Below are 21,398 nucleotides of genomic sequence, written 5' to 3' on the forward strand. Positions count from 1 at the left end.
TACGATATAAGTGAAAGTATATATCGTGCATCGAGTTGATGTGATAATTAACACTCGTAAACGTTACACTCGTAAACGATAGTTAAACGCGATAAGAATGACGAGCGCTCGATCGATTCCTGCTCGAGGCCTGCCCGCATTTTACCGCAAAATGTTATTATATTAACCTTGGCGAGGAATCGACAAATAGACAGGTCCCTCGTTTATTCGCCTCTTTCTTTTCTCCTTTCCTCTTCGCTCTCGCTTCGTCGCATGGGTCAAGACGTTCAACGCTTGTTTCGTCTACTTTTACATCTACTACTTTTTAACGCGTGTCCTCTCTGAATGATCGTTCGAAACGCAAAACGGAAAACTTCGTTATATATATACATATATAAACCGTATATTTTTGAGGCGTCGAAACTGCCCCGTTTCTCGATCGGTACAACATTATTGATTCACAAACGCGTCTGCGCTATCTTATCGACCGGAGAGAAATAGAAAAATTAAAAATTATCGGAATTATTTCTTCAATTACCTCAGCTAAACCTTACTTTGTTCTCTCGAAAAACGCGTGTATCGCTGTATAACTTGCAAGCTTAGCGTACGAAACGAAAATAAAAATTTAATTAATTAATCGCGTTCAATGAGTGTGAAAGAGGTATCGATTCAAGAAAGAGGTATCGATGTCATGGTTTCTCTTCCACTTTACCATCACCCACGATGGTATTTCGAAACGACGATCGATTTTATTTCAATTTTTCCTCCTCCTTCTTTCCTCCATTTCTTTTTTTTTCTTTTCGTTCGCAATATCAAACTCGGTCGGCAACCCTACCCACACGAGAGAAGGTGGATGACTCACGGCCCTTGTTCAGAAGTCAAGAGAGCGCTGTGCTCACTTCCGTCACACCGATTTATTGCATCACCGTTGTTATTTGATAGAAAATTGTCCCCGACGAGTATCCGGACGAGTAAAACTCCCACTCGAGTTTCGGTAAGCGACGAGCTTCGCCTTTTCCTTTTTTTCTCCCCCTCCTCCCTCACGAGACGATATACATACACATATATATTGGGTTGGCAACTAAGTAATTGCGGATTTTTTTTAGAAAATCAAAGACAATTTTTTCATGGAACTAAATAACGTTATTCTGTAATGTGTTGCCCATTTTGATCAATTTTGACCTTTTGCCATCTTTCAGGCAGCATCGTAATCCCACGTTCAAAAAAATTGTGGTTTTTATTAGCAAAAAACTGAATCGGGTACGATTTGATATCATCATTGTTATTGAAATTTTTATCATTCGAGGAGTTTTGTAAAGATCGAAACAAAAAGTAATCAGGTGGATATAGCAAAACATTTTTTTACCGATCGACAGCTGTATTGCCAACCATCAAATAACAAAATGTGTTTTACATTTGGACTACGCCAGCCAACCTAAAAATTCAACTGAAGCCATCTATGGGTGAAATCCGCAATTACTTAGTTGCCAACCCAATACAATATATTCAGTGGGTAAAATGCGAGTCTCGTTCGAACGAATACCACAACGCACGCGCACGATCGCCTTGGAGGAAACGGAAGTTGGAAGAGAGGCGGAGAACCACGCCGTCTGTGATCATTGCGAACGGAGGAAACTCTATCGGCGAGAGTTTATCCATCGGTTGCTTTTTAACCGCAACACTTTCCACCCCCCACTCCCCGGCTACTTGTGTTTCAAGACAACAAGAATGGGATCGTCGACCACGAAAATTCTTCGATCGGGTGTTTCACGATTTTTGAATCTCTGCAACGAAGGAAAGAAAAAAAATATTTCGAAGAACAGATCGAGAGTAATTCACTTCCAGAGAGAGAAATTTATGTTAATCCATTGATCCTTTCAACCGATGACCCGAGATTTGTAATTCTCGAAAAGTCAGATCCTCCGATTCCTTCCTTTATTCCCGCTCGATTTCTTAACTAAAATATTAGCAAACTCGCTGAAAAATGAGAAAATCGATAAAATTCGAGAAAAAATTATCCATCAATTTTAAATAAATAATAAACAAGTTGGATAAACGTGGAACGATTATTATTGTTAAGTTAGGTTAGGTTAGGTTAGGTTGTTGTTGTTGTTATTAAAAAGGGAGGATCGTAAAAGAAACGAGAAGCTGAACTTTCTCGCGAATTCCAGCGAAGGAAAGGTCGTCCAGGGAAGGAAAGATGGATCGTTTCAACTTTCCTCCGTATTCTAATTATAGGGGAAAAGTTGCGAAGACACGATTATCTTTTCACGATCGAGGAAAAAAGGGCGGTAAAAAAAGGCGAGGCGATCTATCCGCTCCGCTTTGGGAACCGACTGTAGATAAAAAAGATAAAAAAAAAAAAAACAGGAATAACATGGCTGACGGTGGTACAATTGGCTAGGGAATTATCCACTATCCCGTGAGAACTATAAGTTTCGTTCTAAATTTATGAATAAATCGGTTACCACGGTTGGAACGGCGGGTTTACACACACTGGAAATTGTTACACACTTCACACGCGTTTGTTTTCGCCGATATGACACGGAAATATCTTCCGTTCCAATTTTCAAATCGAGCATCATATCGCGAAAAGATGTACACACGGTAGAGATTTTCAATTGTTCGTATTATATACGTACGTATCGGCATGTACGGTAAACGGAAATACTGTTATCCTTTCATAAATAAGATATTTCGAACGTCGTTTCGATTATTTTTCCTATTTTCTATTCGTTGAAATATTTATCCATATTAAGGGATTGTATCGTATTATACATGTACGGAAATATATATATATATATATATATATATATATATATATATATATCGAACATATTTCAATCCTTTCCCTATTTTCTATTCGTTGAAATATTTATCCATATTAAGGGATTGTATCGTATTATACATGTACGATAAATGGAAATACGGTTATCCATTTATAAATAAGATATTTCGAACTTTACGTTTCAATTCTTTCCCCTATTTTATTATTCGTTGAAATTGATCCGCATTGTATCGGAAAGCTACTCGGATCCGCGACATTCGATAATTGTGAACTAATTTTTTGAAAAGGTCTTTCACGCGTTACGTAAAACTTGTTGCGTAAACGTGCGCGATCCGATATCAACTTTGCTGTTTTCACACAATGAAATTTTTCTCCCTTGATTCGGAGGGAATCGAAGATACCCACCGATTCACGTCGACTCTGTCGGTATCGTTTCGGTGGTTTCAATTTTTAACGGGTGATTCCTCTTTACGAAGAAAAAGAAGAAAAAAAAAATCGTATCCTCGAAGGAAGAAAAATATTCCAAAGCGATATAACATAACGACTCTTTTAAAGAAAGAAGATAACGACGCTTGCTTACATCCGTTGCGTGAATTTCCATTTGAATTTCCATAACACGCAGATTCGAACGCGTGTTATTACGATAGATCGCTGAATAAAAATTTCACGTTGTATATCGCACGCGATGAACGATTAACCGCGGAGAGGAGAAAGGCTTTCGTTCCCTCGATTTCGACACATATTCGACCGACGAATTATCGCCAGCTCTTCTTGTTCCCTCGACCGTAATAATGTATCGCAATTCCGAGAGATAACGCTCCGCTCGCTCTTTATCTCCCTCTCCCCCCTCCTCCTCCATTTCTTTCTCCATTCGAAACAAATTTTACTCGTTCGACTACCTAAAAATTACGGATAATAAAAGTGTAAAACGTTTATTCGGTTGTCGGACGGAAGAAACAAACGTGTAATCGCAACGTTTAATCGCACGATCGATTTTACTGGAAGAACGTCGTTATCCGAAATTTTTTCCAAGATGTATTAATCGAACACGTCCGTCGTTTATGTTCCGCGTTAAACATCCATCGTGCGAATCTCGTCGTTTCGAGGGCAGCTCGTTGTACCGATCGAAGGAAACGTTAAGGATCTCCTGACACCGGGTCGCGTTGATTATTACCCTATTGCCGCGTAAACCGAGTCAGTGTGCCAAACGCATTTACCGACGTTTCTAACCTAAAAATTGAAAATCCTTAGGATTTCGATTTCGACGGGAAACGAAATGTAAATGTTTTCGCCTACGTACTTTGTCGCTGTTATGATGTGATTCTAAAATCTGAATGGTGCAAAAATGAAAAAAAAAAAGGAAGAGATCGGAAAAACTTGAATCGAGAAAAAACGGACACGAATCCAAGGCAGTGTGTCAAATGTATTTTAGCAAACCGTTCTCCCACGATCGACTACGGAATCGATAAAATATAGGATAACAAGTGACGCGAGAAATTTCGGATAAATTTGAAAAACGAATCGAAATTATTATGATTCATGACCTTGCTCACAATTCCAACAATTTTAATTGGGGAAAATTTAATAGTTACGAATAAAGTTATAGTAATTTATCGTTCGAAACGTAATAATAATCGGAAATAACTGTAATGGGAAACGATCGACTATAATAGATACGAATAAAGCGTTTTAACCAGTAATTAACTCGATTCGAAATTTTTCGAAACCAATTATACTTTTTCAACGGATTAAGGAAAAAAATTTCATGAAAATTAATAATTAGTGTTCTTCGTACGACACAAAATATATCGTGAAAAGTGACTCGCTTGAAATATCATCAAATGATAATTCGTTGCATTAAATATATCGAAAATTTGATAATTGAAGAATCGCTTGGATAATTTATCGTTGAAAACTTGATGGATAAACGGTTGTTCCAGCGTTTCGACGAGTAAAATTACGTTATTCTAAATTTTTTTCTTCAATTAATTCCACAACTCGGATTGATAGACGGATTCTCTAACCTCTAATAACATTTATATTTTAGGTGTTGCCAAATCTATCTATCGAGCGGCTCGAGTTGCACGTTCGCGACTTTCTAATTAAGTAAATACGTTTCGATGGCGCGTTACACGTAGATACTGATGCGTGTAACATCGATTTCATACGAAAAAGAAATTTAAATATTCGGATGACGCGCGCGCCTATATTACACACCTATATCTGCGTCGTACATATCCTATAGCGGAAAATGAGTTTAACCCAATAATACCGTGCCGTGAAAATTATTTCTTCCTCTTCTTCTTCCTTCATTTTCGCGTATACAAGTAATTTTCCATCCGCGATAATTGACGCGTACGAATGTGCTAAACGAGCGTCAAACAATGCATCTAGGTCACAGTCTTGTTCGCAGTGTCTCCAAGATGTGTCTCGTATATATTTTTGAAAAGGAAAAGAAAAAAAGAAGAAGAAAACATCGTGCGTCGAAGAGAAGATTGAAGTTCGTCGGAGAGATCGAGGAGATGTAAATAAGGGTTATGAGAATGTAATTTTCCCATTTCCCCATTTGTCGAAATAATGGCATATATTATACCCGTGAATGTAATACTTTTGATGAAAACTTCGTAACAATAAATTTATATTAACTCGTACATCATCATCGTGACTGGAAAATATCGAGTGCTAATTGAACGATTATTATTATATATTTTCTTCACCGAATTCAATCCACGTTTCTAATCTTATTAGAATTGCATTCAGTTTTTCTCCTTCCTTTTTTCCTTTTTTTTTTTTTTCGAATTCAAAAAATCTCTTTTTCCGTCCATTTTCGATATTTACCATACATTATTTAAATATTCAAATATTTCGACTCAATTAAAATTTTAAAATCGTTTAGATTTTTTTCGTTCTTCTCGTAAAAAAAAGAAAAAAAATTTAATGAAATGTTTGTTTGAAATTAAAGTTGGAGGAAGAAAGATAAAAAAGAAAATGGCGAAAGAAAGGTTACTTCGTTGGACGATACGAATCGGTTGGTAATACAGTTTTATTCTCACGATAATGATCACCATTGAAGCATCTACGGGAAACCGAAAAACGAGGACGCTCGATTCGTTCGACCGAGTTGTGCTTCGTGGTACGCGTCGCGAGCACGCCAAAACTCTATCCTCACGGAATTCAATGCCTTTCTTTATCTTGGTACAACAACAATAACAACAAGAGGAAAGAAAATTTTACAGAAAAATCCCCACCTTTTTATCGATCGAACAAAGTTGACGGACGAAGAGGAAAGCTTTATTTGTCTTTAAATTATTCTCTTCCCTACGCTTATCTATTATTCTCGTTCCACAAACGTTATTTACGAATCCTCGTATCTGTCGTTTCCTGCCTGGTGAGTGTTCACAGATCAGCTGGTTCAAAACGAGATTCCACGTGACAAAAGCGAAATATAAAGAAACCTGCTGCGAGGAATTTACATTTGTATAGAAGCGCACGTACAGGAAGGAATGGGATAAACGCTATACGGGGATATTTTTCGAGTGACAGGTGAGTGAATGGGTGAGTGTTGTAGTATCTTCCCGCGTGCTTTGCATTCCTGTTTTGCGAAAAAAAAAAAAACGCAAAGATAAGGATGCGCATCAACGCGTAATTTACAACTTGTACAACCTATATTCTCCTCGGGGATTTTGAGAAAAATTCTCAACGGCTCGTCGATTACCGTCGTACTCGGCGATATTTCAATCGTTCGATTATATTTTAAATTCTACCTGTAAAAAGACCAAGTAATCAATTACAAATGGATTTATCTTTTTCGAGAAACCGGCGGATAAAAATATTGCGAATATGAAATATGGAGGAGGACGAAAATAAATTTTCCGTTTATTCTTAATTTTAAATGTCTCGAGAAGCGAGAATTTTTTTACGCGACAATCTGTATTTAACTATCGCGTCACGATACTCGTAAGCAGTCGATATGACAGGTTCACGGGAGTGACCGATAAAAATGGAAATGCAACGCGTTCGTATTCTACGTGGCGTACACGAGCCGCTCCACCCTAAACGCATACCAGGCTCATTATACGCGATCAAGTGGGTTTCGAACACGGAAGTGTTTGCCTTTGGCCAGGCGTGTACGACTAAGAGCGTTGCGTGTAACTTGCGTAATATTTTTTTTAACGAGAGGAAAGAAAAAGAAGGGGGAGGAAGATTCGCGAAACGAAAGAAAGTCGATAGAAGGGAAATAAAAAAGAGCGACGCTCCGAGATGTAAGAAGTTATACGTGCGAGCATACCGCCTCTTATTACGTTCGAGTAACCGAGACGAACGTGAACGTTCGCTATAGACGATCTCCTTCTCCCTCTCCTCCTTCTTCTGTAATCTCATCTACCGTGCACTCGATACATTCTTACGTCTCTATGTCGCGATCCAGATCCAGATGAATTCCTTCCCATCCTAATAACGACACGCGTATATAAATCTTACATCGATATCCTATTTTTCAATCTCTAATCCAAAAGTTAACGAACCCGTTCGTGGATTTATTCATAATGCAACGAATATCGATTATCCGTTCGAAGCGTGGAATAGAAATGTGACGCGCTCTACCGTTGAAAAATGAAATTTCCCCACAATCGTAAATTGGCCGGTGCTCCGGTGTCCGGTGTCGTGCACGGCGCAACGGAGAAGCGCAGATAGGCGCACGTACATGTGTAGTAGGCAGACAGCGACGAGAGCGACGTGTCGTTCCGTTCCAGGTCGCAAAGTCTCGCCTCTATCTCCACTCGGATAGCCATCTATGAAGCCATTGCTACGCCATAGCCGCATGCTTGCTTATCGTAAATGCACCATGCGCGCGTTGCACTTTGTACCGTTATTGGGCATATAATCGTTCGTTGCTTGAGCTTAGCTGAGAAAGCTTCGGGGACGACCGAAGTGATGTCCGATCGAATTCGTCCTGGTTACCATCGGATTAACGGTATATACGTGTACTATATATATATATACGCGCGCTCGCGCGCACATACACATTATGATTTCGCGAAATTTATTCCTGCCTCTTCGTATCCTATGCGAAATAATCTTCGAATATACGATAAAACGATTTTAAGAATCGTGTTATCCGGCAAAAACAATGGCCTTGTACATCCGCCGGAAACGTGCGTCGCCAACGGTGAAATAGAGAGTCGAGGATATCAAAAGACACTATTGCGGAATACTGTTTCCTCCTGTACGCGAGGAGTGCAACAACCTACTTTGCATATCCCGCGGCAACATGAAAATTCGCGCTAATTCGAAATTATTACCAATTTTTTTCTTTTTTGGTTAGATCTCACGACTTGCTTAGATAGATAGAGAGAGAGAATTCTTCTCTCGCGATAAATCGTACGTACTTCCACATCTCGAACAAATAGCTATAAATAATCGTAGGAACGAATGAAACAGCGTTCCGATGATGTTTCCTGTTTTACATTCGCATAAGAGAAATATCGCACTATTCGAGAAAATGACACGTATACATTCGGCTCTAATACGTTATTATTGATCGTCGCTCCGATTAAATAACTCATCGCGATTTATTCACGATGAGATAGAGGGCGGATAAAGCAACACAGCACGCGCGCGTATAAATAATTTTACGATAAATTGAAATTATATCGAGAATAAATTGTTCGATCGTAAATGTTGGAAAATTTTCGATTTCCTTGAAATTAATAAATAAATAAATCGCAAGGATAAAATGATGGAGTAGAAATTAATCTCTCTCTATATATATATATCGAAAATAAAGCATAAGCAGGTAATTTTAATTGACGTTCGATACACGGTTAATCGATAAAGAGCGTTTACACGTGGGCCGATGAATCGATGCTCTTAAGGTAAGAGTTAAATCAAGCTAAAAAAACTTTTGAATCATGCTTGAAAGGTTGTCCATTCTAATTACTATCCTGCGGTAGTACAACGGGAGACACGAACTTGGAAAGTTAGTGATCCATTTGCCGAAGGTGATACACGCTGGATACACGCGTTAAATATACTGGAAGCGATCGCTTTTCGAAATGGAACTCTCTCTCTCTCTGATTTTATTAACATACCGGCACATCGGTATTCCGGTTCGACTAGTTTCGTATTTTCACTAACAATTAATTAATCGATGAAACGCTCGATATTTTTCAAACGTCCATATAAATATAAACTTATTTACGATTATTATACAGGGTGTCCCAAAATTAACGCAACTGAATTAAATATAAAAGATAGTTTTCTCGTTCGTTTTTCAGGCTTGCCAACAACTTAACGCAAAAATGGCGGCAAATTCAAATCTCGCGTACAATTTTCATCCTTAAACTCGAGATCTTTTTGCTGAAATAAAATAATATTTAAAAAATAAATATCGGCTCGATGTTTATACAGTATCTTCGAGGTATCGCTTTAAATGAATAAGCAAATTTATCTTCCAAGGTTCTCCTCTCGATAAAATACGATGATACGTAACGTTTCGTGCGTCTATTTTTTGCGTTAATATTCACGACCTCGACTTATGAACCTCTCTGTGTTACCATGTACTTATTCTCGTTATTCAACATTTATTTCGTCCTCTTTTATTATTTTTTTTTTATCACGAAAAAAAAAAAACTAAGATGATCAGCGACATGAAATCGTAAAAAAAAAAGAAATTGTACAATTTCTTCCAATTCTTTCTCCATATTTATATAATTTAGGAAATTTATTTAATTAAATATATTATATTTATTAATTAAATATTATAATAATATATTAATTAAATATATTATATTTATAATTAATTATTATAATAATATATTAATTAAATATATTATATTTATAATTAAATATTATAATATATTAATTAAATATATTATATTTATAATTAAATATTATAATAATATATTAATTAAATATATTATATTCATAATTAAATATTATAATAATATATTAATTAAATATATTATATTTATAATTAATTATTATAATAATATATTAATTAAATATATTATATTTATAATTAAATATTATAATAATATATTAATTAAATATATTATATTTATAATTAAATATTATAATAATATATTAATTAAATATATTATATTCATAATTAAATATTATAATAATATATTAATTAAATATATTATATTTATAATTAAATATTATAATAATATATTAATTAAATATATTATATATATATATTATATTTCTTAATTTATATAATTAAGAAAAAAATTATGCGACGAATATAATTACAATTTTCCATATTATATATAATGTAATATTATAATATATTATATATAATATAAATATGTTGTTTTCAAGAAAAAAAAAAAAGAACAGGATACAAAAAAGTTAAGCAAGGTTAACTACCTTGTAATGATAAAAAAATTTAATAGAAAATAAAGTGACAGATGGCGCTCCGTTCGAAAATCCTAACGCCGATTAAAGGATTCTCACATTTTCGTTCGAGTAGCGAATGCTAAATTACGAGATTGTTGCGCAACGCGGCTAAAAGGCGAAGTGAGAAAAAGCGCACAATAACATCTTTATGTTGCATCTTCTCATGCTTCATTCAAAGCGAATTTCCATAATTTATTGCGTATATACACGACCAATGATGATTTCTGCCCGTCATCGCGCAGATAAACGCGATTACTAACACTTGTTATATCGTTAATTGATCAATAACTGTGTGTATAATTAAAATATATAATTAAATTTTTCAAAACTCTCGTAACATTTGAAATCGATACAAATATAATTTATATCGATTTATTTTCGACCAAGCGGTTTCGATATCTTTCTTTCTTTTCTTCCGTTAATAACTTTCAAATGCTTTCCGTAATGACAAATAATCGCGCGTTTTATGGCGTTTCCGTATTAAAAAAAAAAAAAAAAAAAAAATAAAGTAAAATACGGAATTAAATTATCGCAGGTTAGCTTTCTACTATAGAATAAATCGTTTGAAATTGATTAAATTCGCGCCGTTCGTCGATATCCGAGACGACAAATGTGATCCGAGATGGAAAAATATCCTTGCGCTCATCCCCGTGTAAAAACTGGTTGTAACTATGTAATTCGCATAGTATCGTGTAACAAAAGCCCCTGGAACACGACTCGCGCAGAAAATGCTTTTAAGCCGGCTGGCTCTGCTATCGCTACAATGAGAGACCTCTATTCAGCGAAACCGTGATGCGTCCAACTAAACCTCGCCCGTGTGTTGGAGGATAACGTATACACACGTACACAGGCGCGTTCGGAGGACGCGTTCGTGTTGGGCGACCGGCGTACAGCGTGTACAGCTAGATGTCAATATATGAGAGATATTGCGTTACTGGTGCATTGCGGTTGGGAACAAGCATGTATAATATTTTGATTATACGTGTCGTGCTCTCTCGAGAAAGTTTCATTTCCTTTCTCCCTTCCGAACAACTATTTGGCTGATCACTTTTTCTAATCTTCTTATATTTTTGTTTAAATTTAGTCGTTGAGATTTTAATTCTTTCTTAATTACAAATATAATTATTAGAGTTTTTTATTACGTAAAAAAGAAATTTATTATTATCTGTGTTTTCATTTTATTATGAATCAACTTGATTGAATTAACCTGTCAAAATTAAACAACATCGCATAGATAATCGATCAAAGATGATTTGTTTTCGAGGATTGACAAGATAACGAGAGAAATGAGTGTTATATTATTTTGATTATTAATATCGATATGGTTTTTTCCTTCGAGAACGAATAATCCATCATTATTCCTATCCTGTTTCAGGAATAAATAACTGTACAAAGTTGTTTTTCCCAAGTGCTAAACATAGAATGTATCCATTATTTCGCATACTTTCATTTTTCCGATAAAAATTGTCCACAGGTATGCCAACCTGCCTGAAGGAAAAATCATAAATATGCACGGCCACTTCCCCTTGAGCGCCAAGTGACGTTAGGTATGCCACATCTTAAAAGGAAACGGCGAAACGTGACCGGTAATGGTACAATTTATTTGCATAAACCGCGCAATGCTTTTATTTATTTTCGCTTACTCTTACGTTACATTCTGCGCGCCATACAACGGGACAGTTGCATCGAAGGAATAAAAAAGAAAAAAGAGTTGTATGTTTAACGAAAAAGAAATTAAATTCGAACGGTAATTAAAATTCCCTTCTATAAAAATGTAACGAAAATAATACAACGATATCGTAAATTGTTTTAAAACCGTTTAAAGATATCAAAAAATTACGATCTTTGCTACGAAATAATATTTTAAATTGAATTTAAGTATATTAATTCATAATTGCTCCAATATTTTTCGTTTTGTTTTATAAATTAAATTTTGTTTCCTTATAATAGAAAAAAAATTGCGTTTAATATTTTACGAAACGTAATATAATTTTAATATTAAGTAATAAACAGTAATTTTGATTTTATATTTTGATATTCGATTAAAAAAAAAACGTGCATCAAATGTTCGCTGATATTTTTTAAACGCGTAGATTTTTGACCTGTCTTGGTTAAAATAGTTTATTTCACAATAATTCATAAATGCGAGAAAAACTAATTTTTTTCATTCGTAGAAATGTTGTAATCGCAAATTTTCGATATTTTTATCACGCGAGCAAACATTGGATTCTTCGTTAAAAATTAGCTTAAAAATTATCATCCATAAACGAATATATCACGCAAATCCGTATATATATATATATACGATTTATGCCACGCAACTGTTCAAAGGTTGAACAGCCAGTTATAAGTAGTTGATAATTTTGTTATCTTACGTGACGTATTAGAAACGTTTAAAAAAATATTTTATCTCTCTAAAATATTGAAATTTTCTCACGAATAATCGAAATATTACGATATTAATTGTATTAAAATTAAAAGAGAGACGTGTAGCGCAATATGCAACACTTAAGGTTCCGATGCAGCTGCAGTAACTATTAGATTCATGAGCCGTGTCGATGAGTCATCACTTTGGAGCGTCGAAGTCGTTCGTAAGGTATTAAGTTAAAAAGAATAGCTTGTTTTGAAAGATCGATTTATATCTTGCTTTCGAACGAAAACAAACAAAACGGAAGCTTGATACGATATATAGATAAATATAGAAGGGACACGACGCGATCGATCGCGTCTCGGACGTTAGCCAATGCGAGAATTCGTTCGACAATTGGGAGAACGAATCCACGGTTGCAGCTGCACCGACCTTGAGCGTGAACCTGAAAATTAATCTATCGAGAAAAAAATGCCACAGCGACATTTACCCTGAAGCATATTGTGATCGGCCTCCTCGTCCGCGAGGCAGCGAACGTTGCCGATGGAAGAAGACAGCAGACTCATGTTTCCTTGTTAGAGACGTCGTCGTCAAGTTTCACGAGCGGCTCACGGCTCACGCCGTAACGAAATCGATCGGCGCCGGAATCGCGGAAAAGCCGCCTAGTCCGTACGCGTACGCGATTGGTCGAAGCTGCGGTTGAAGCTTGCGTTCGAACCAATCGTTACAGAGTAGTCGGTTGCTCGGTACACCGAGCGAGCCTCTACGAACGCACCTGTCGGCCAAGCATCCGGCCAACTCCTCGAAAACGCTTCACCGCCGATCACTTTCACTCGACGTAGAAAGGACGATCGCGATATCGTTCGAGCACCACCTGCCAACGGTGGAGACTTTCCGATTCTCGATTCGCCGTTTTCGCCGACAGGGAATCCCGTTTTCCAGCGGCTGGACCAGGCGGCAGTTACAATTCACGTTAAAATCGCCGCGTTTCTCGATCGCATCTTGTTAATCTTGTTGCGATCTATAAACCCATACGAGCCCCAACTACACGCACTGCCGAAATAAATCGAAAATACACACGTCTGCTGTCACTGGCACCGTTTTTTTCGGCTACCTCGAACTGGACGAGACGGAACACGAGTAAAACTTACTGCCCGGCACCGTCGCTACGTCGCGAAAGACGACGACGCATGACGCGTGCAGGGACACCGAGCACCACAGAGCCACGATCAATAAGCGTTGCCACGGCGTCTGCGCCGACAATGCGATGCTTCGACGGACGAGAGGAAAGAGACAGGGATTACGCGCATGTGTTAATGTGTCTGTGTGCTCGCGCTATCGACGCGACCAGTATCGACAATTTATAGTGCTCTTCGTTTACACCGACACACGCTTCTACCTCCATTGCTCCGTTTGCATTAATTGCTTCTTCGATTTTAACATTTATTTCCTCTCTCAATCGAAATCTAAACTTTTATTTTCGCGAATTAAAATAGCTAGAATATTTAATTACCAACTATTTGTATTTAATTATTCTGTAATTATTCTGCAATTAACTTGAAAGTAAATAAACAAATAGAAATCTATGCATTCTTTATAATTCTCTATTAATTGATATATAAATTTCTCTAATTTATTTTGATAATTTATTTTGACAAATTTTGATAAGCGAATTTGATCGATTTTTTGTAAAATATACAAGTTGTCTTTAAATGTTCGATTAATTAATAGAAAATAGATCGGAAAAAATATGATCGTTTGAATAATAGAATTTTTAAATATTAACATTTTTGTCTTTTACAACATTATTGTTGTATTATCATTATATATGAAATATTATATATTTTAAGTAATAATTCGTTTTTGTAAACAATATAAAAATTTATTGATTCATAAAAAAACGAAACTTGCATTTTATTTATACATATATATATTTCTCTTTTATTAATGTATACTAATATAATATAAATTAATTAAGGTATCATTAACAGCATCATTAAATATATTATGGTTATTAAATAATCAATGCGTTAGATCGAAAGATAAAATTCGATTGCGTAAACGCTAAATGTCCACCGCAAACATACAATATTATCTTTATTGGTTACACACATATTTCACACTAAAACGTGAGTGTCCAATAATATATATTGTGACATCTTAGAAAACGAGATAAATTTATTTTAAAATATATACCACATTTGATGGTTTTCTCTCTCTCTCTCTCTCTTAAATTCTTCCTTCCTATAATAACTTAGAAGAAAAAGAAGTTAGGTGTAAAAAATTTCAGTTGCAAGACGTTTCCACCAGGTGTCATCGCACAAAGTCGTCTCTACTTTTTACAACGTAATAATATATGGAAGGAGGAAAGGAGGAAAGAAAGCCATATAAACAGAGTCTTCCTGAGAGAACGTCCCTTTTTTTTTATCTGCTTTTGAAAAAAAGAAATGAGAATCATTTTTTTTTTTTTATATTGATTGCACACGTAGTAAATAAAATTCGTAAAACAAGATTAAATTATACGTTTACTTTCAACGTTAATTTCTTCGCATTTTTTTTTATTTAATATTAGTATACGAAAAATATAAATCGAATGTTGAAATTCGATTTTTTTTTTTTCTTCGTCAAATATACGAATCTATACTCGATTTCGCGCGTTAAATGCGATCGATAGGAATGCAGGGAAGCAGCGTGAAAGTAGGTGACACGAGATCACACGAATTATCATACGTAATTTCCTTGCCCGTATATCTGATTATATCTTTCGCTTATAATCACATTAACTTTTAAATGGAGCGAAAGTACAGGACGGGAATCATTGGTATCTCTCGTCGATAACTTCTTCACGTATCATAGTTTACAAATAGAATCGAAAGGTTTTCATTCCTTCCACTCCAGCCTACTTGGCGAAGTTCCGTAAATTTTGCGTGGCCGTTCAATAAATCTTCCGCAAACGTGACTCTACGGATCATGCTTGAAGAGTTTTCTCATCTCGATCGATCGTTTGTCCCGTTTATAAAAAAAATTTTACCACAACTAATAGCGCTAAAACTATTTCCTTTTTTCTTTTTTTTTTTTTATTCGAAATAACGGATTCGACGACGAGTAAAAAATAAAAATAAAAATCAAACGATTGTATTTAAATTAATTAAATATGGCGGCGCACAGTGTGATTCGACGGAGATTAAAAAATTAAAATATTCGTCGATTATAATGGAATTTTTCAATGTAACGTTATATTATTTAAATAGAAATTAATATTATATTAATTCGTTTTCTTTTCTTGTCTTTTTTCTTAGAAATATGCCATTTTACCAAACGCGTTTCTATGTTTCGTCGAGCAAAATACATGTTTCCTAACAGTGAATTTCTAGAAACTAGGTTATTAGTAAAAAGAATCGCGTCATTAGTAAAAGAAAATCAATTTCTTTGGGCTACTTTCGTATGTGCATTTTCTATGTTGTAGGTGACCATAGATACGTTGACGTATCTATTGTATTTATGCATATTTTAATGCACGTAACTATTTAACTCAATAATAGATATACTTTTTTGTTTTCATATCAACCAAATGATTCATTTCAATTTCTTTTCTGGATCAAAAAATTGCAATAAAATATTGTAAAATAATAATATTTAATATAACCTTTTAAAACGTTCGTATAAACGCGTCTTTATGGAAAACGGTCGCGCGCGCATGCGCGTGGACATAAAGTGAAATGAACAGAAATTCGAATAGAAAAGGAAAAACGATATTCGTATAGGAATTATTACGTGTTAAATTAATAATATTTAGATATAACGTTTCGTAAACGATTTTTAAGAAAGTTGAAAAAGTGATCGAATAAGATGAAAGGTCAGCCTGAGATGAGTTTATTACGACCTCAAAGTTTAATAAGTATTAGATGATAGATCGAATCGGTTGCAGCGTGAAATCGAGGCAATTGATGCTCGTAGAAACGGAAGAGGCAATCAGTTTTGCAACTCTCCCCAGCTGTTTATCCATTTTTTTTATCATATTTTATTACACTTTACAATAAAATTATACCCTGATCAACAACGAGATATACACTTAAATGCGTAACATTTAATCAGATATGAAATATTTCAAAATCGCAATATTCATCGATAACGAATAACAAAAATATTCCTATTTAAAAAATCAATATTTCAGAAAAATATAATTCACTTATAATTCAAAAATATAATTTATTTAAAATGCTTTATTATGGAATAAGAAATTTTAAGAAAACTGTAAATGCATTTAATAATCGAAAAAAAATGTATCGAACCGAATATTTATATTTCCTTAAAGGTGGCAATAATGTCTCACCATATCTTTCGATCACTCGAATAATACACGACTGTATTATTTATACTATAATTGATCATTGATGTATCGTCAAAATGGAAAAAAAAAAATATTAAAAAGCTCACTAACTAATTTCTTTTCCAATTAAAGACAGCCTGAAGGAAATCGCAACAACACCGCATTGGATATGGTGTACTTACTTACTTGGATCAAACGTACGGATCGTATCGATTCAAGGATCGACTTAAAAGAGAGAGCAACTTCTAATGCTAGGAACGTGTAATTGAATAAATATATGAAATGCTGTGTCGATCAAATTCTTTTTTTTTTTTTTTTCTGCAATTATCGGTCGCAATCGAATACATCAATGTAACTCACACGTGTACGCCTAGAGCAATTTCGATTAAATGCTTCAAATCTGTAAAATGTGAGAAAGAATTAAAAAAATATGTGTCTAGTTTTAATAATAATAACATGAGCATTACTATTGAAAAATATATACGTATAATTATAATAATATTATATTTTAAGAAAATATATTATTATTAAAAAAATATATATCATAAATTCCCTAGATGCAAAAAGTATCTAGTGATAAATTGAATTCTTGATGATACTATGCATAGAATTATAAATGAAATAATTATATTAAATTTATTTAAACAACAATTAGAATTTCTTGTTTTTTTATTGTAAATATTTTATTGTATACTATATATGTATATATACGTGTATGTATTTGGTTAAACGTTCTACTTTTCTACTTATCTCTTATACGTTAGTGATAAATTTACCGTAGAAGCGGTGCAAATCTTCTATCATTTATAATTGGCAGGTTTTACAATTTGTAATTGACAGTGGTCTGAAATACCGAATCGCGATTGTGCTTCGTCGATGCATCATTAATGACGGCGGGAATAGTATCGTGAAACTGTTATATCGCAACTTAATCAAAATGGGCAATTGATACTTTTTAATCAACCAGTATCACCTTTTACGAATTGATATCATCGATCATAGAACACATTGTTTCGTTGAAATTGATCCTTGGCTTTCGAAAGGATTGTTCTACTTATTGTTAGAAAGGTTGTTCGATATACGAGACAGATCTTGTGCGAAAGTAATCGATTTCGAAGAAAAAATAATATTGCAATGTGTCATTCTTGTAAATATAAGTAAAAATATATACTTATTTAACGATGGAAAACTTATGAATCTCAAGAATTCATAAAATGACGAATTAATTACATCAGTAAGTTTCGTATACTATTATCTAAATAAAACATAACCTTAGAAACCTTGTTCGATATACGAGACAGATCTTGTGCAAAAGTAATCGATTTCGAAGAAAAAATAATATTGCAATGTATCGTACTTGTAAATATAACTAAAAATATATACTTATTTAACGATGGAAAACTTGTGAATCTCAAGAATTCATAAAATGATGAATTAATTACATCAGTAAGTTTCGTATACTATTATCTAAATAAAACATAACCTTAGAAACCTTGTTCGATATACGAGACAGATCTTGTGCAAAAGTAATCGATTTCGAAGAAAAAATAATATTGCAATGTATCGTACTTGTAAATATAACTAAAAATATATACTTATTTAACGATGGAAAACTTGTGAATCTCAAGAATTCATAAAATGATGAATTAATTACATCAGTAAGTTTCGTATACTATTATCTAAATAAAACATAACCTGTTAGAAAGGTTGTTCGAGATATGAGACAGATCTTGTGCAAAAGTAATCGATTTCGAAGAAAAAATAATATTGCAATGTGTCATTCTTGTAAATATAAGTAAAAATATATACTTATTTAACGATGGAAAACTTATGAATCTCAAGAATTCATAAAATGACGAATTAATTACATCAGTAAGTTTCGTATATTATTATCTAAATAAAACATAACCTGCAAATGAGGAATGGAGAAAGTCATACCGTCTTTTCTCAAATTATTTTTACAGATTTTCCACGAATAATACGCATAATATTATATATTACGTTTTATTTCATCTTTAACTAAATATATTAGTATGTCTAATTGTTGTTAATATTCTAAAATATATGCTCAATTATTGTTTACCTTATTTTACAATTCGTTTTATTAACTATAATTTTTCTTTACTATTATTTACGTGTGGACACGTTTATAAATGATATTTAAGTCAATAATGACATTTAAATCGATTATAAATCGATACGAGGAATTAATAAAACGAAAAATTTGTGTAACGTTGTTAAGAATTATTCGTCTATTATTACATCACAAGGAAATAATATATGGACACATTTGTATTTACTCAAAACAAATTAATTTGTTTGATAAAATATTATAACGATTATATTTAAAAATATTTTGATTTATTTGCATAATACATGTCACATTTCGATATTCTATTATTTATCGCTAACGTTCTTGTTGAAACTGAATTTTCGAAAATGAAAATTAGGTTAGGTTATACAATTTAATTAAAATATCGCTTAAAGTTGAATTCTAACTTAATAAATAATTTTTCAAAATATCAGTTTGTAGTAAATAAGAAATCGATAATAATCACAAAAGAATAACTATAATTTTTAGTGCATAAAAATTACCTGTCGCGTTGATAAGGAATTTTTTCGTAGCATGAAAAATTTATACACTGTTCTCTAAAGCATGGTCGAAATAATTCAAGATATTACAAATTGTTATTTATAATTCAAATATAAAAATTTAGATATCTCAATTTCTTTTTTCACAAAAAAGCTAAGTGCAAATATTTTTAATATATTATTTTTAATTAAAGTTAAATTTTTTTTATAAGCTGTATTTTAAAACTTGACTATCATTGAGAAAAAATTACTTCAAAAAAGAAAATTTAATCTTCTTAAAAGATGGGAAAAGAATTTTTTAAATTAAAAATTTGTCAGTAGAAATCAGGATTGTAAATAAATTGAATGATTATGAATATATATATAGATCAATCTCAATATTTCATTTATCGATCGATCAAATTTTATTAAAGAATAGGTTAATGTTAGTTATGCACATATACGCATGCGCAAACATAGCGTAAACACACGAAATTTCACTGGTTACACGATCGATAATTCGCGCATCCGCGAATTTTCTTCAAATGGTTTTTATTATATACATATGTAAATATATTCCAACAACGAATTGTTGTCTCTTAATTAATCTTTTTTTTTTAACGATTTTTAAATTAAATTAATTATTATTGAAATATTTATATGTAATAAAAAATTGCTTTTATAACCGTTTCAAATAAATCGATAGGATTTTAAAATAAAAAAATTGTATAAAACTATTGTTTTCTTTTTTTTATTAATAAAACAAATTAAACAAATATCATTTAGTCATAAACTTTCACTCACTCGCGTGAAAATTTTCTTGACAGGACAATTTTGTTAATCGAAAACTTGCGGGGAGGAAAAAAACTGTGCTCTTTACCGCGGGAAGCGGTATCTCATCGCTTTCTCGTATAATGTTGCATAGAATTGCGAATTGCTGATGCGAGAAAGTATTCGCATAACTAATACACCTTATTTTGTTACATAATCACGCGTTAGACAGCAACATAAAATACAAAATACCTCTGTGAACTCTGCGTATTGAACATAGTTCAAGTTTCATTACTTCATCGAAATTAAATATTATTGCGTCATGTTATGATTTAATATTATTTCAACTAAAAGATTCATAACAACTCTTGCATGTTATTGAAAAATTAACTTAATTATATTTATTCTTTTCGTTATTCTGCTTCGTTTAATTTCTTTCACTTCGATATATTAATTATAACGTACAAGATAAATAGGAAGATAAATATCGATTATTAATCTCTTTCTGTTGCAGTTATATAGCATTAAAAGAATTATCAAACAATATTTATATAATTTTTATATCATTTAATTCTTACCTATTTTCGTATGTATATAAAATTATATATCTTTAATTTAATTAAAATAACAAAACAAAATATTTAAAATTATAAATTAATAATTTTTCAAAATGCACAATTCGTTTATACGTTGAACTTATAGGTTAGGTATTCGTATATTAATTAATCAAGATTCAATATACCAAGTTTTATGATTGGATAAATCTGTAATCATTCTTCTTAATAGAATAATAAAATTAATAAATTTTCAAAAATATTAATACATCAATTTTTTTTTTATCACTCGTGTAATCAAACATATATATTTTCTTATTGTTTTTTTTAAATATGAATTTATTTATACTTACGTTATATGTTTTCTGAATATCATTGAGAAAAAATAATATTAAAATAATATTTAAATATTTGTGACATTTTTATTTATAATGCACTTCTGCTGAATTATTATTTATATTAAAATTACGGATTAAAAAAAACAGATATTACGAAATAATTCATGATATACATTTACACAATGAATTTAAATTTAATCGAAAACTTATCATAATTCCATTGATAATAATCGTGGAACGTTATATTAGATTAGAAATGTAATACAAGATTGTATAACTACCGCTACTTAGCCAATTA

At 32.8% G+C, this 21,398-nt stretch overlaps 1 protein-coding gene and 1 long non-coding RNA gene across 5 annotated transcripts in view; one reads left to right on the top strand and one right to left on the bottom strand.

Moving 5' to 3' along the window:
- The window catches only part of LOC408723 (cerebellar degeneration-related protein 2-like), a 36,360-nt gene that overhangs the window by 13,615 nt on the left and 1,347 nt on the right, over window positions 1-21,398 (bottom strand). For 2 of the 4 annotated variants that reach the window (XM_392258.7, XM_026439804.1), the window contains exon 1: window positions 13,027-13,795. The exons of the other annotated variants lie outside the window; for them this stretch is intronic. In XM_392258.7, coding sequence (XP_392258.4) covers window positions 13,027-13,102 — 76 coding nt within the window. In that variant the 5' untranslated portion in view covers window positions 13,103-13,795. Of the gene's footprint in view, window positions 1-13,026; window positions 13,796-21,398 lie in introns of those variants that run through there. 4 annotated transcript variants of the gene reach the window in all.
- LOC113218667 lies at window positions 18,560-18,953 on the top strand. Its single transcript, XR_003304424.1, has 2 exons — window positions 18,560-18,738; window positions 18,831-18,953. It is a non-coding gene; the product is annotated as an uncharacterized LOC113218667 (long non-coding RNA).

This window comes from Apis mellifera, linkage group LG3 (assembly GCF_003254395.2).
Source record: "Apis mellifera strain DH4 linkage group LG3, Amel_HAv3.1, whole genome shotgun sequence".
Taxonomy (NCBI): Eukaryota; Metazoa; Arthropoda; class Insecta; order Hymenoptera; family Apidae; genus Apis; species Apis mellifera.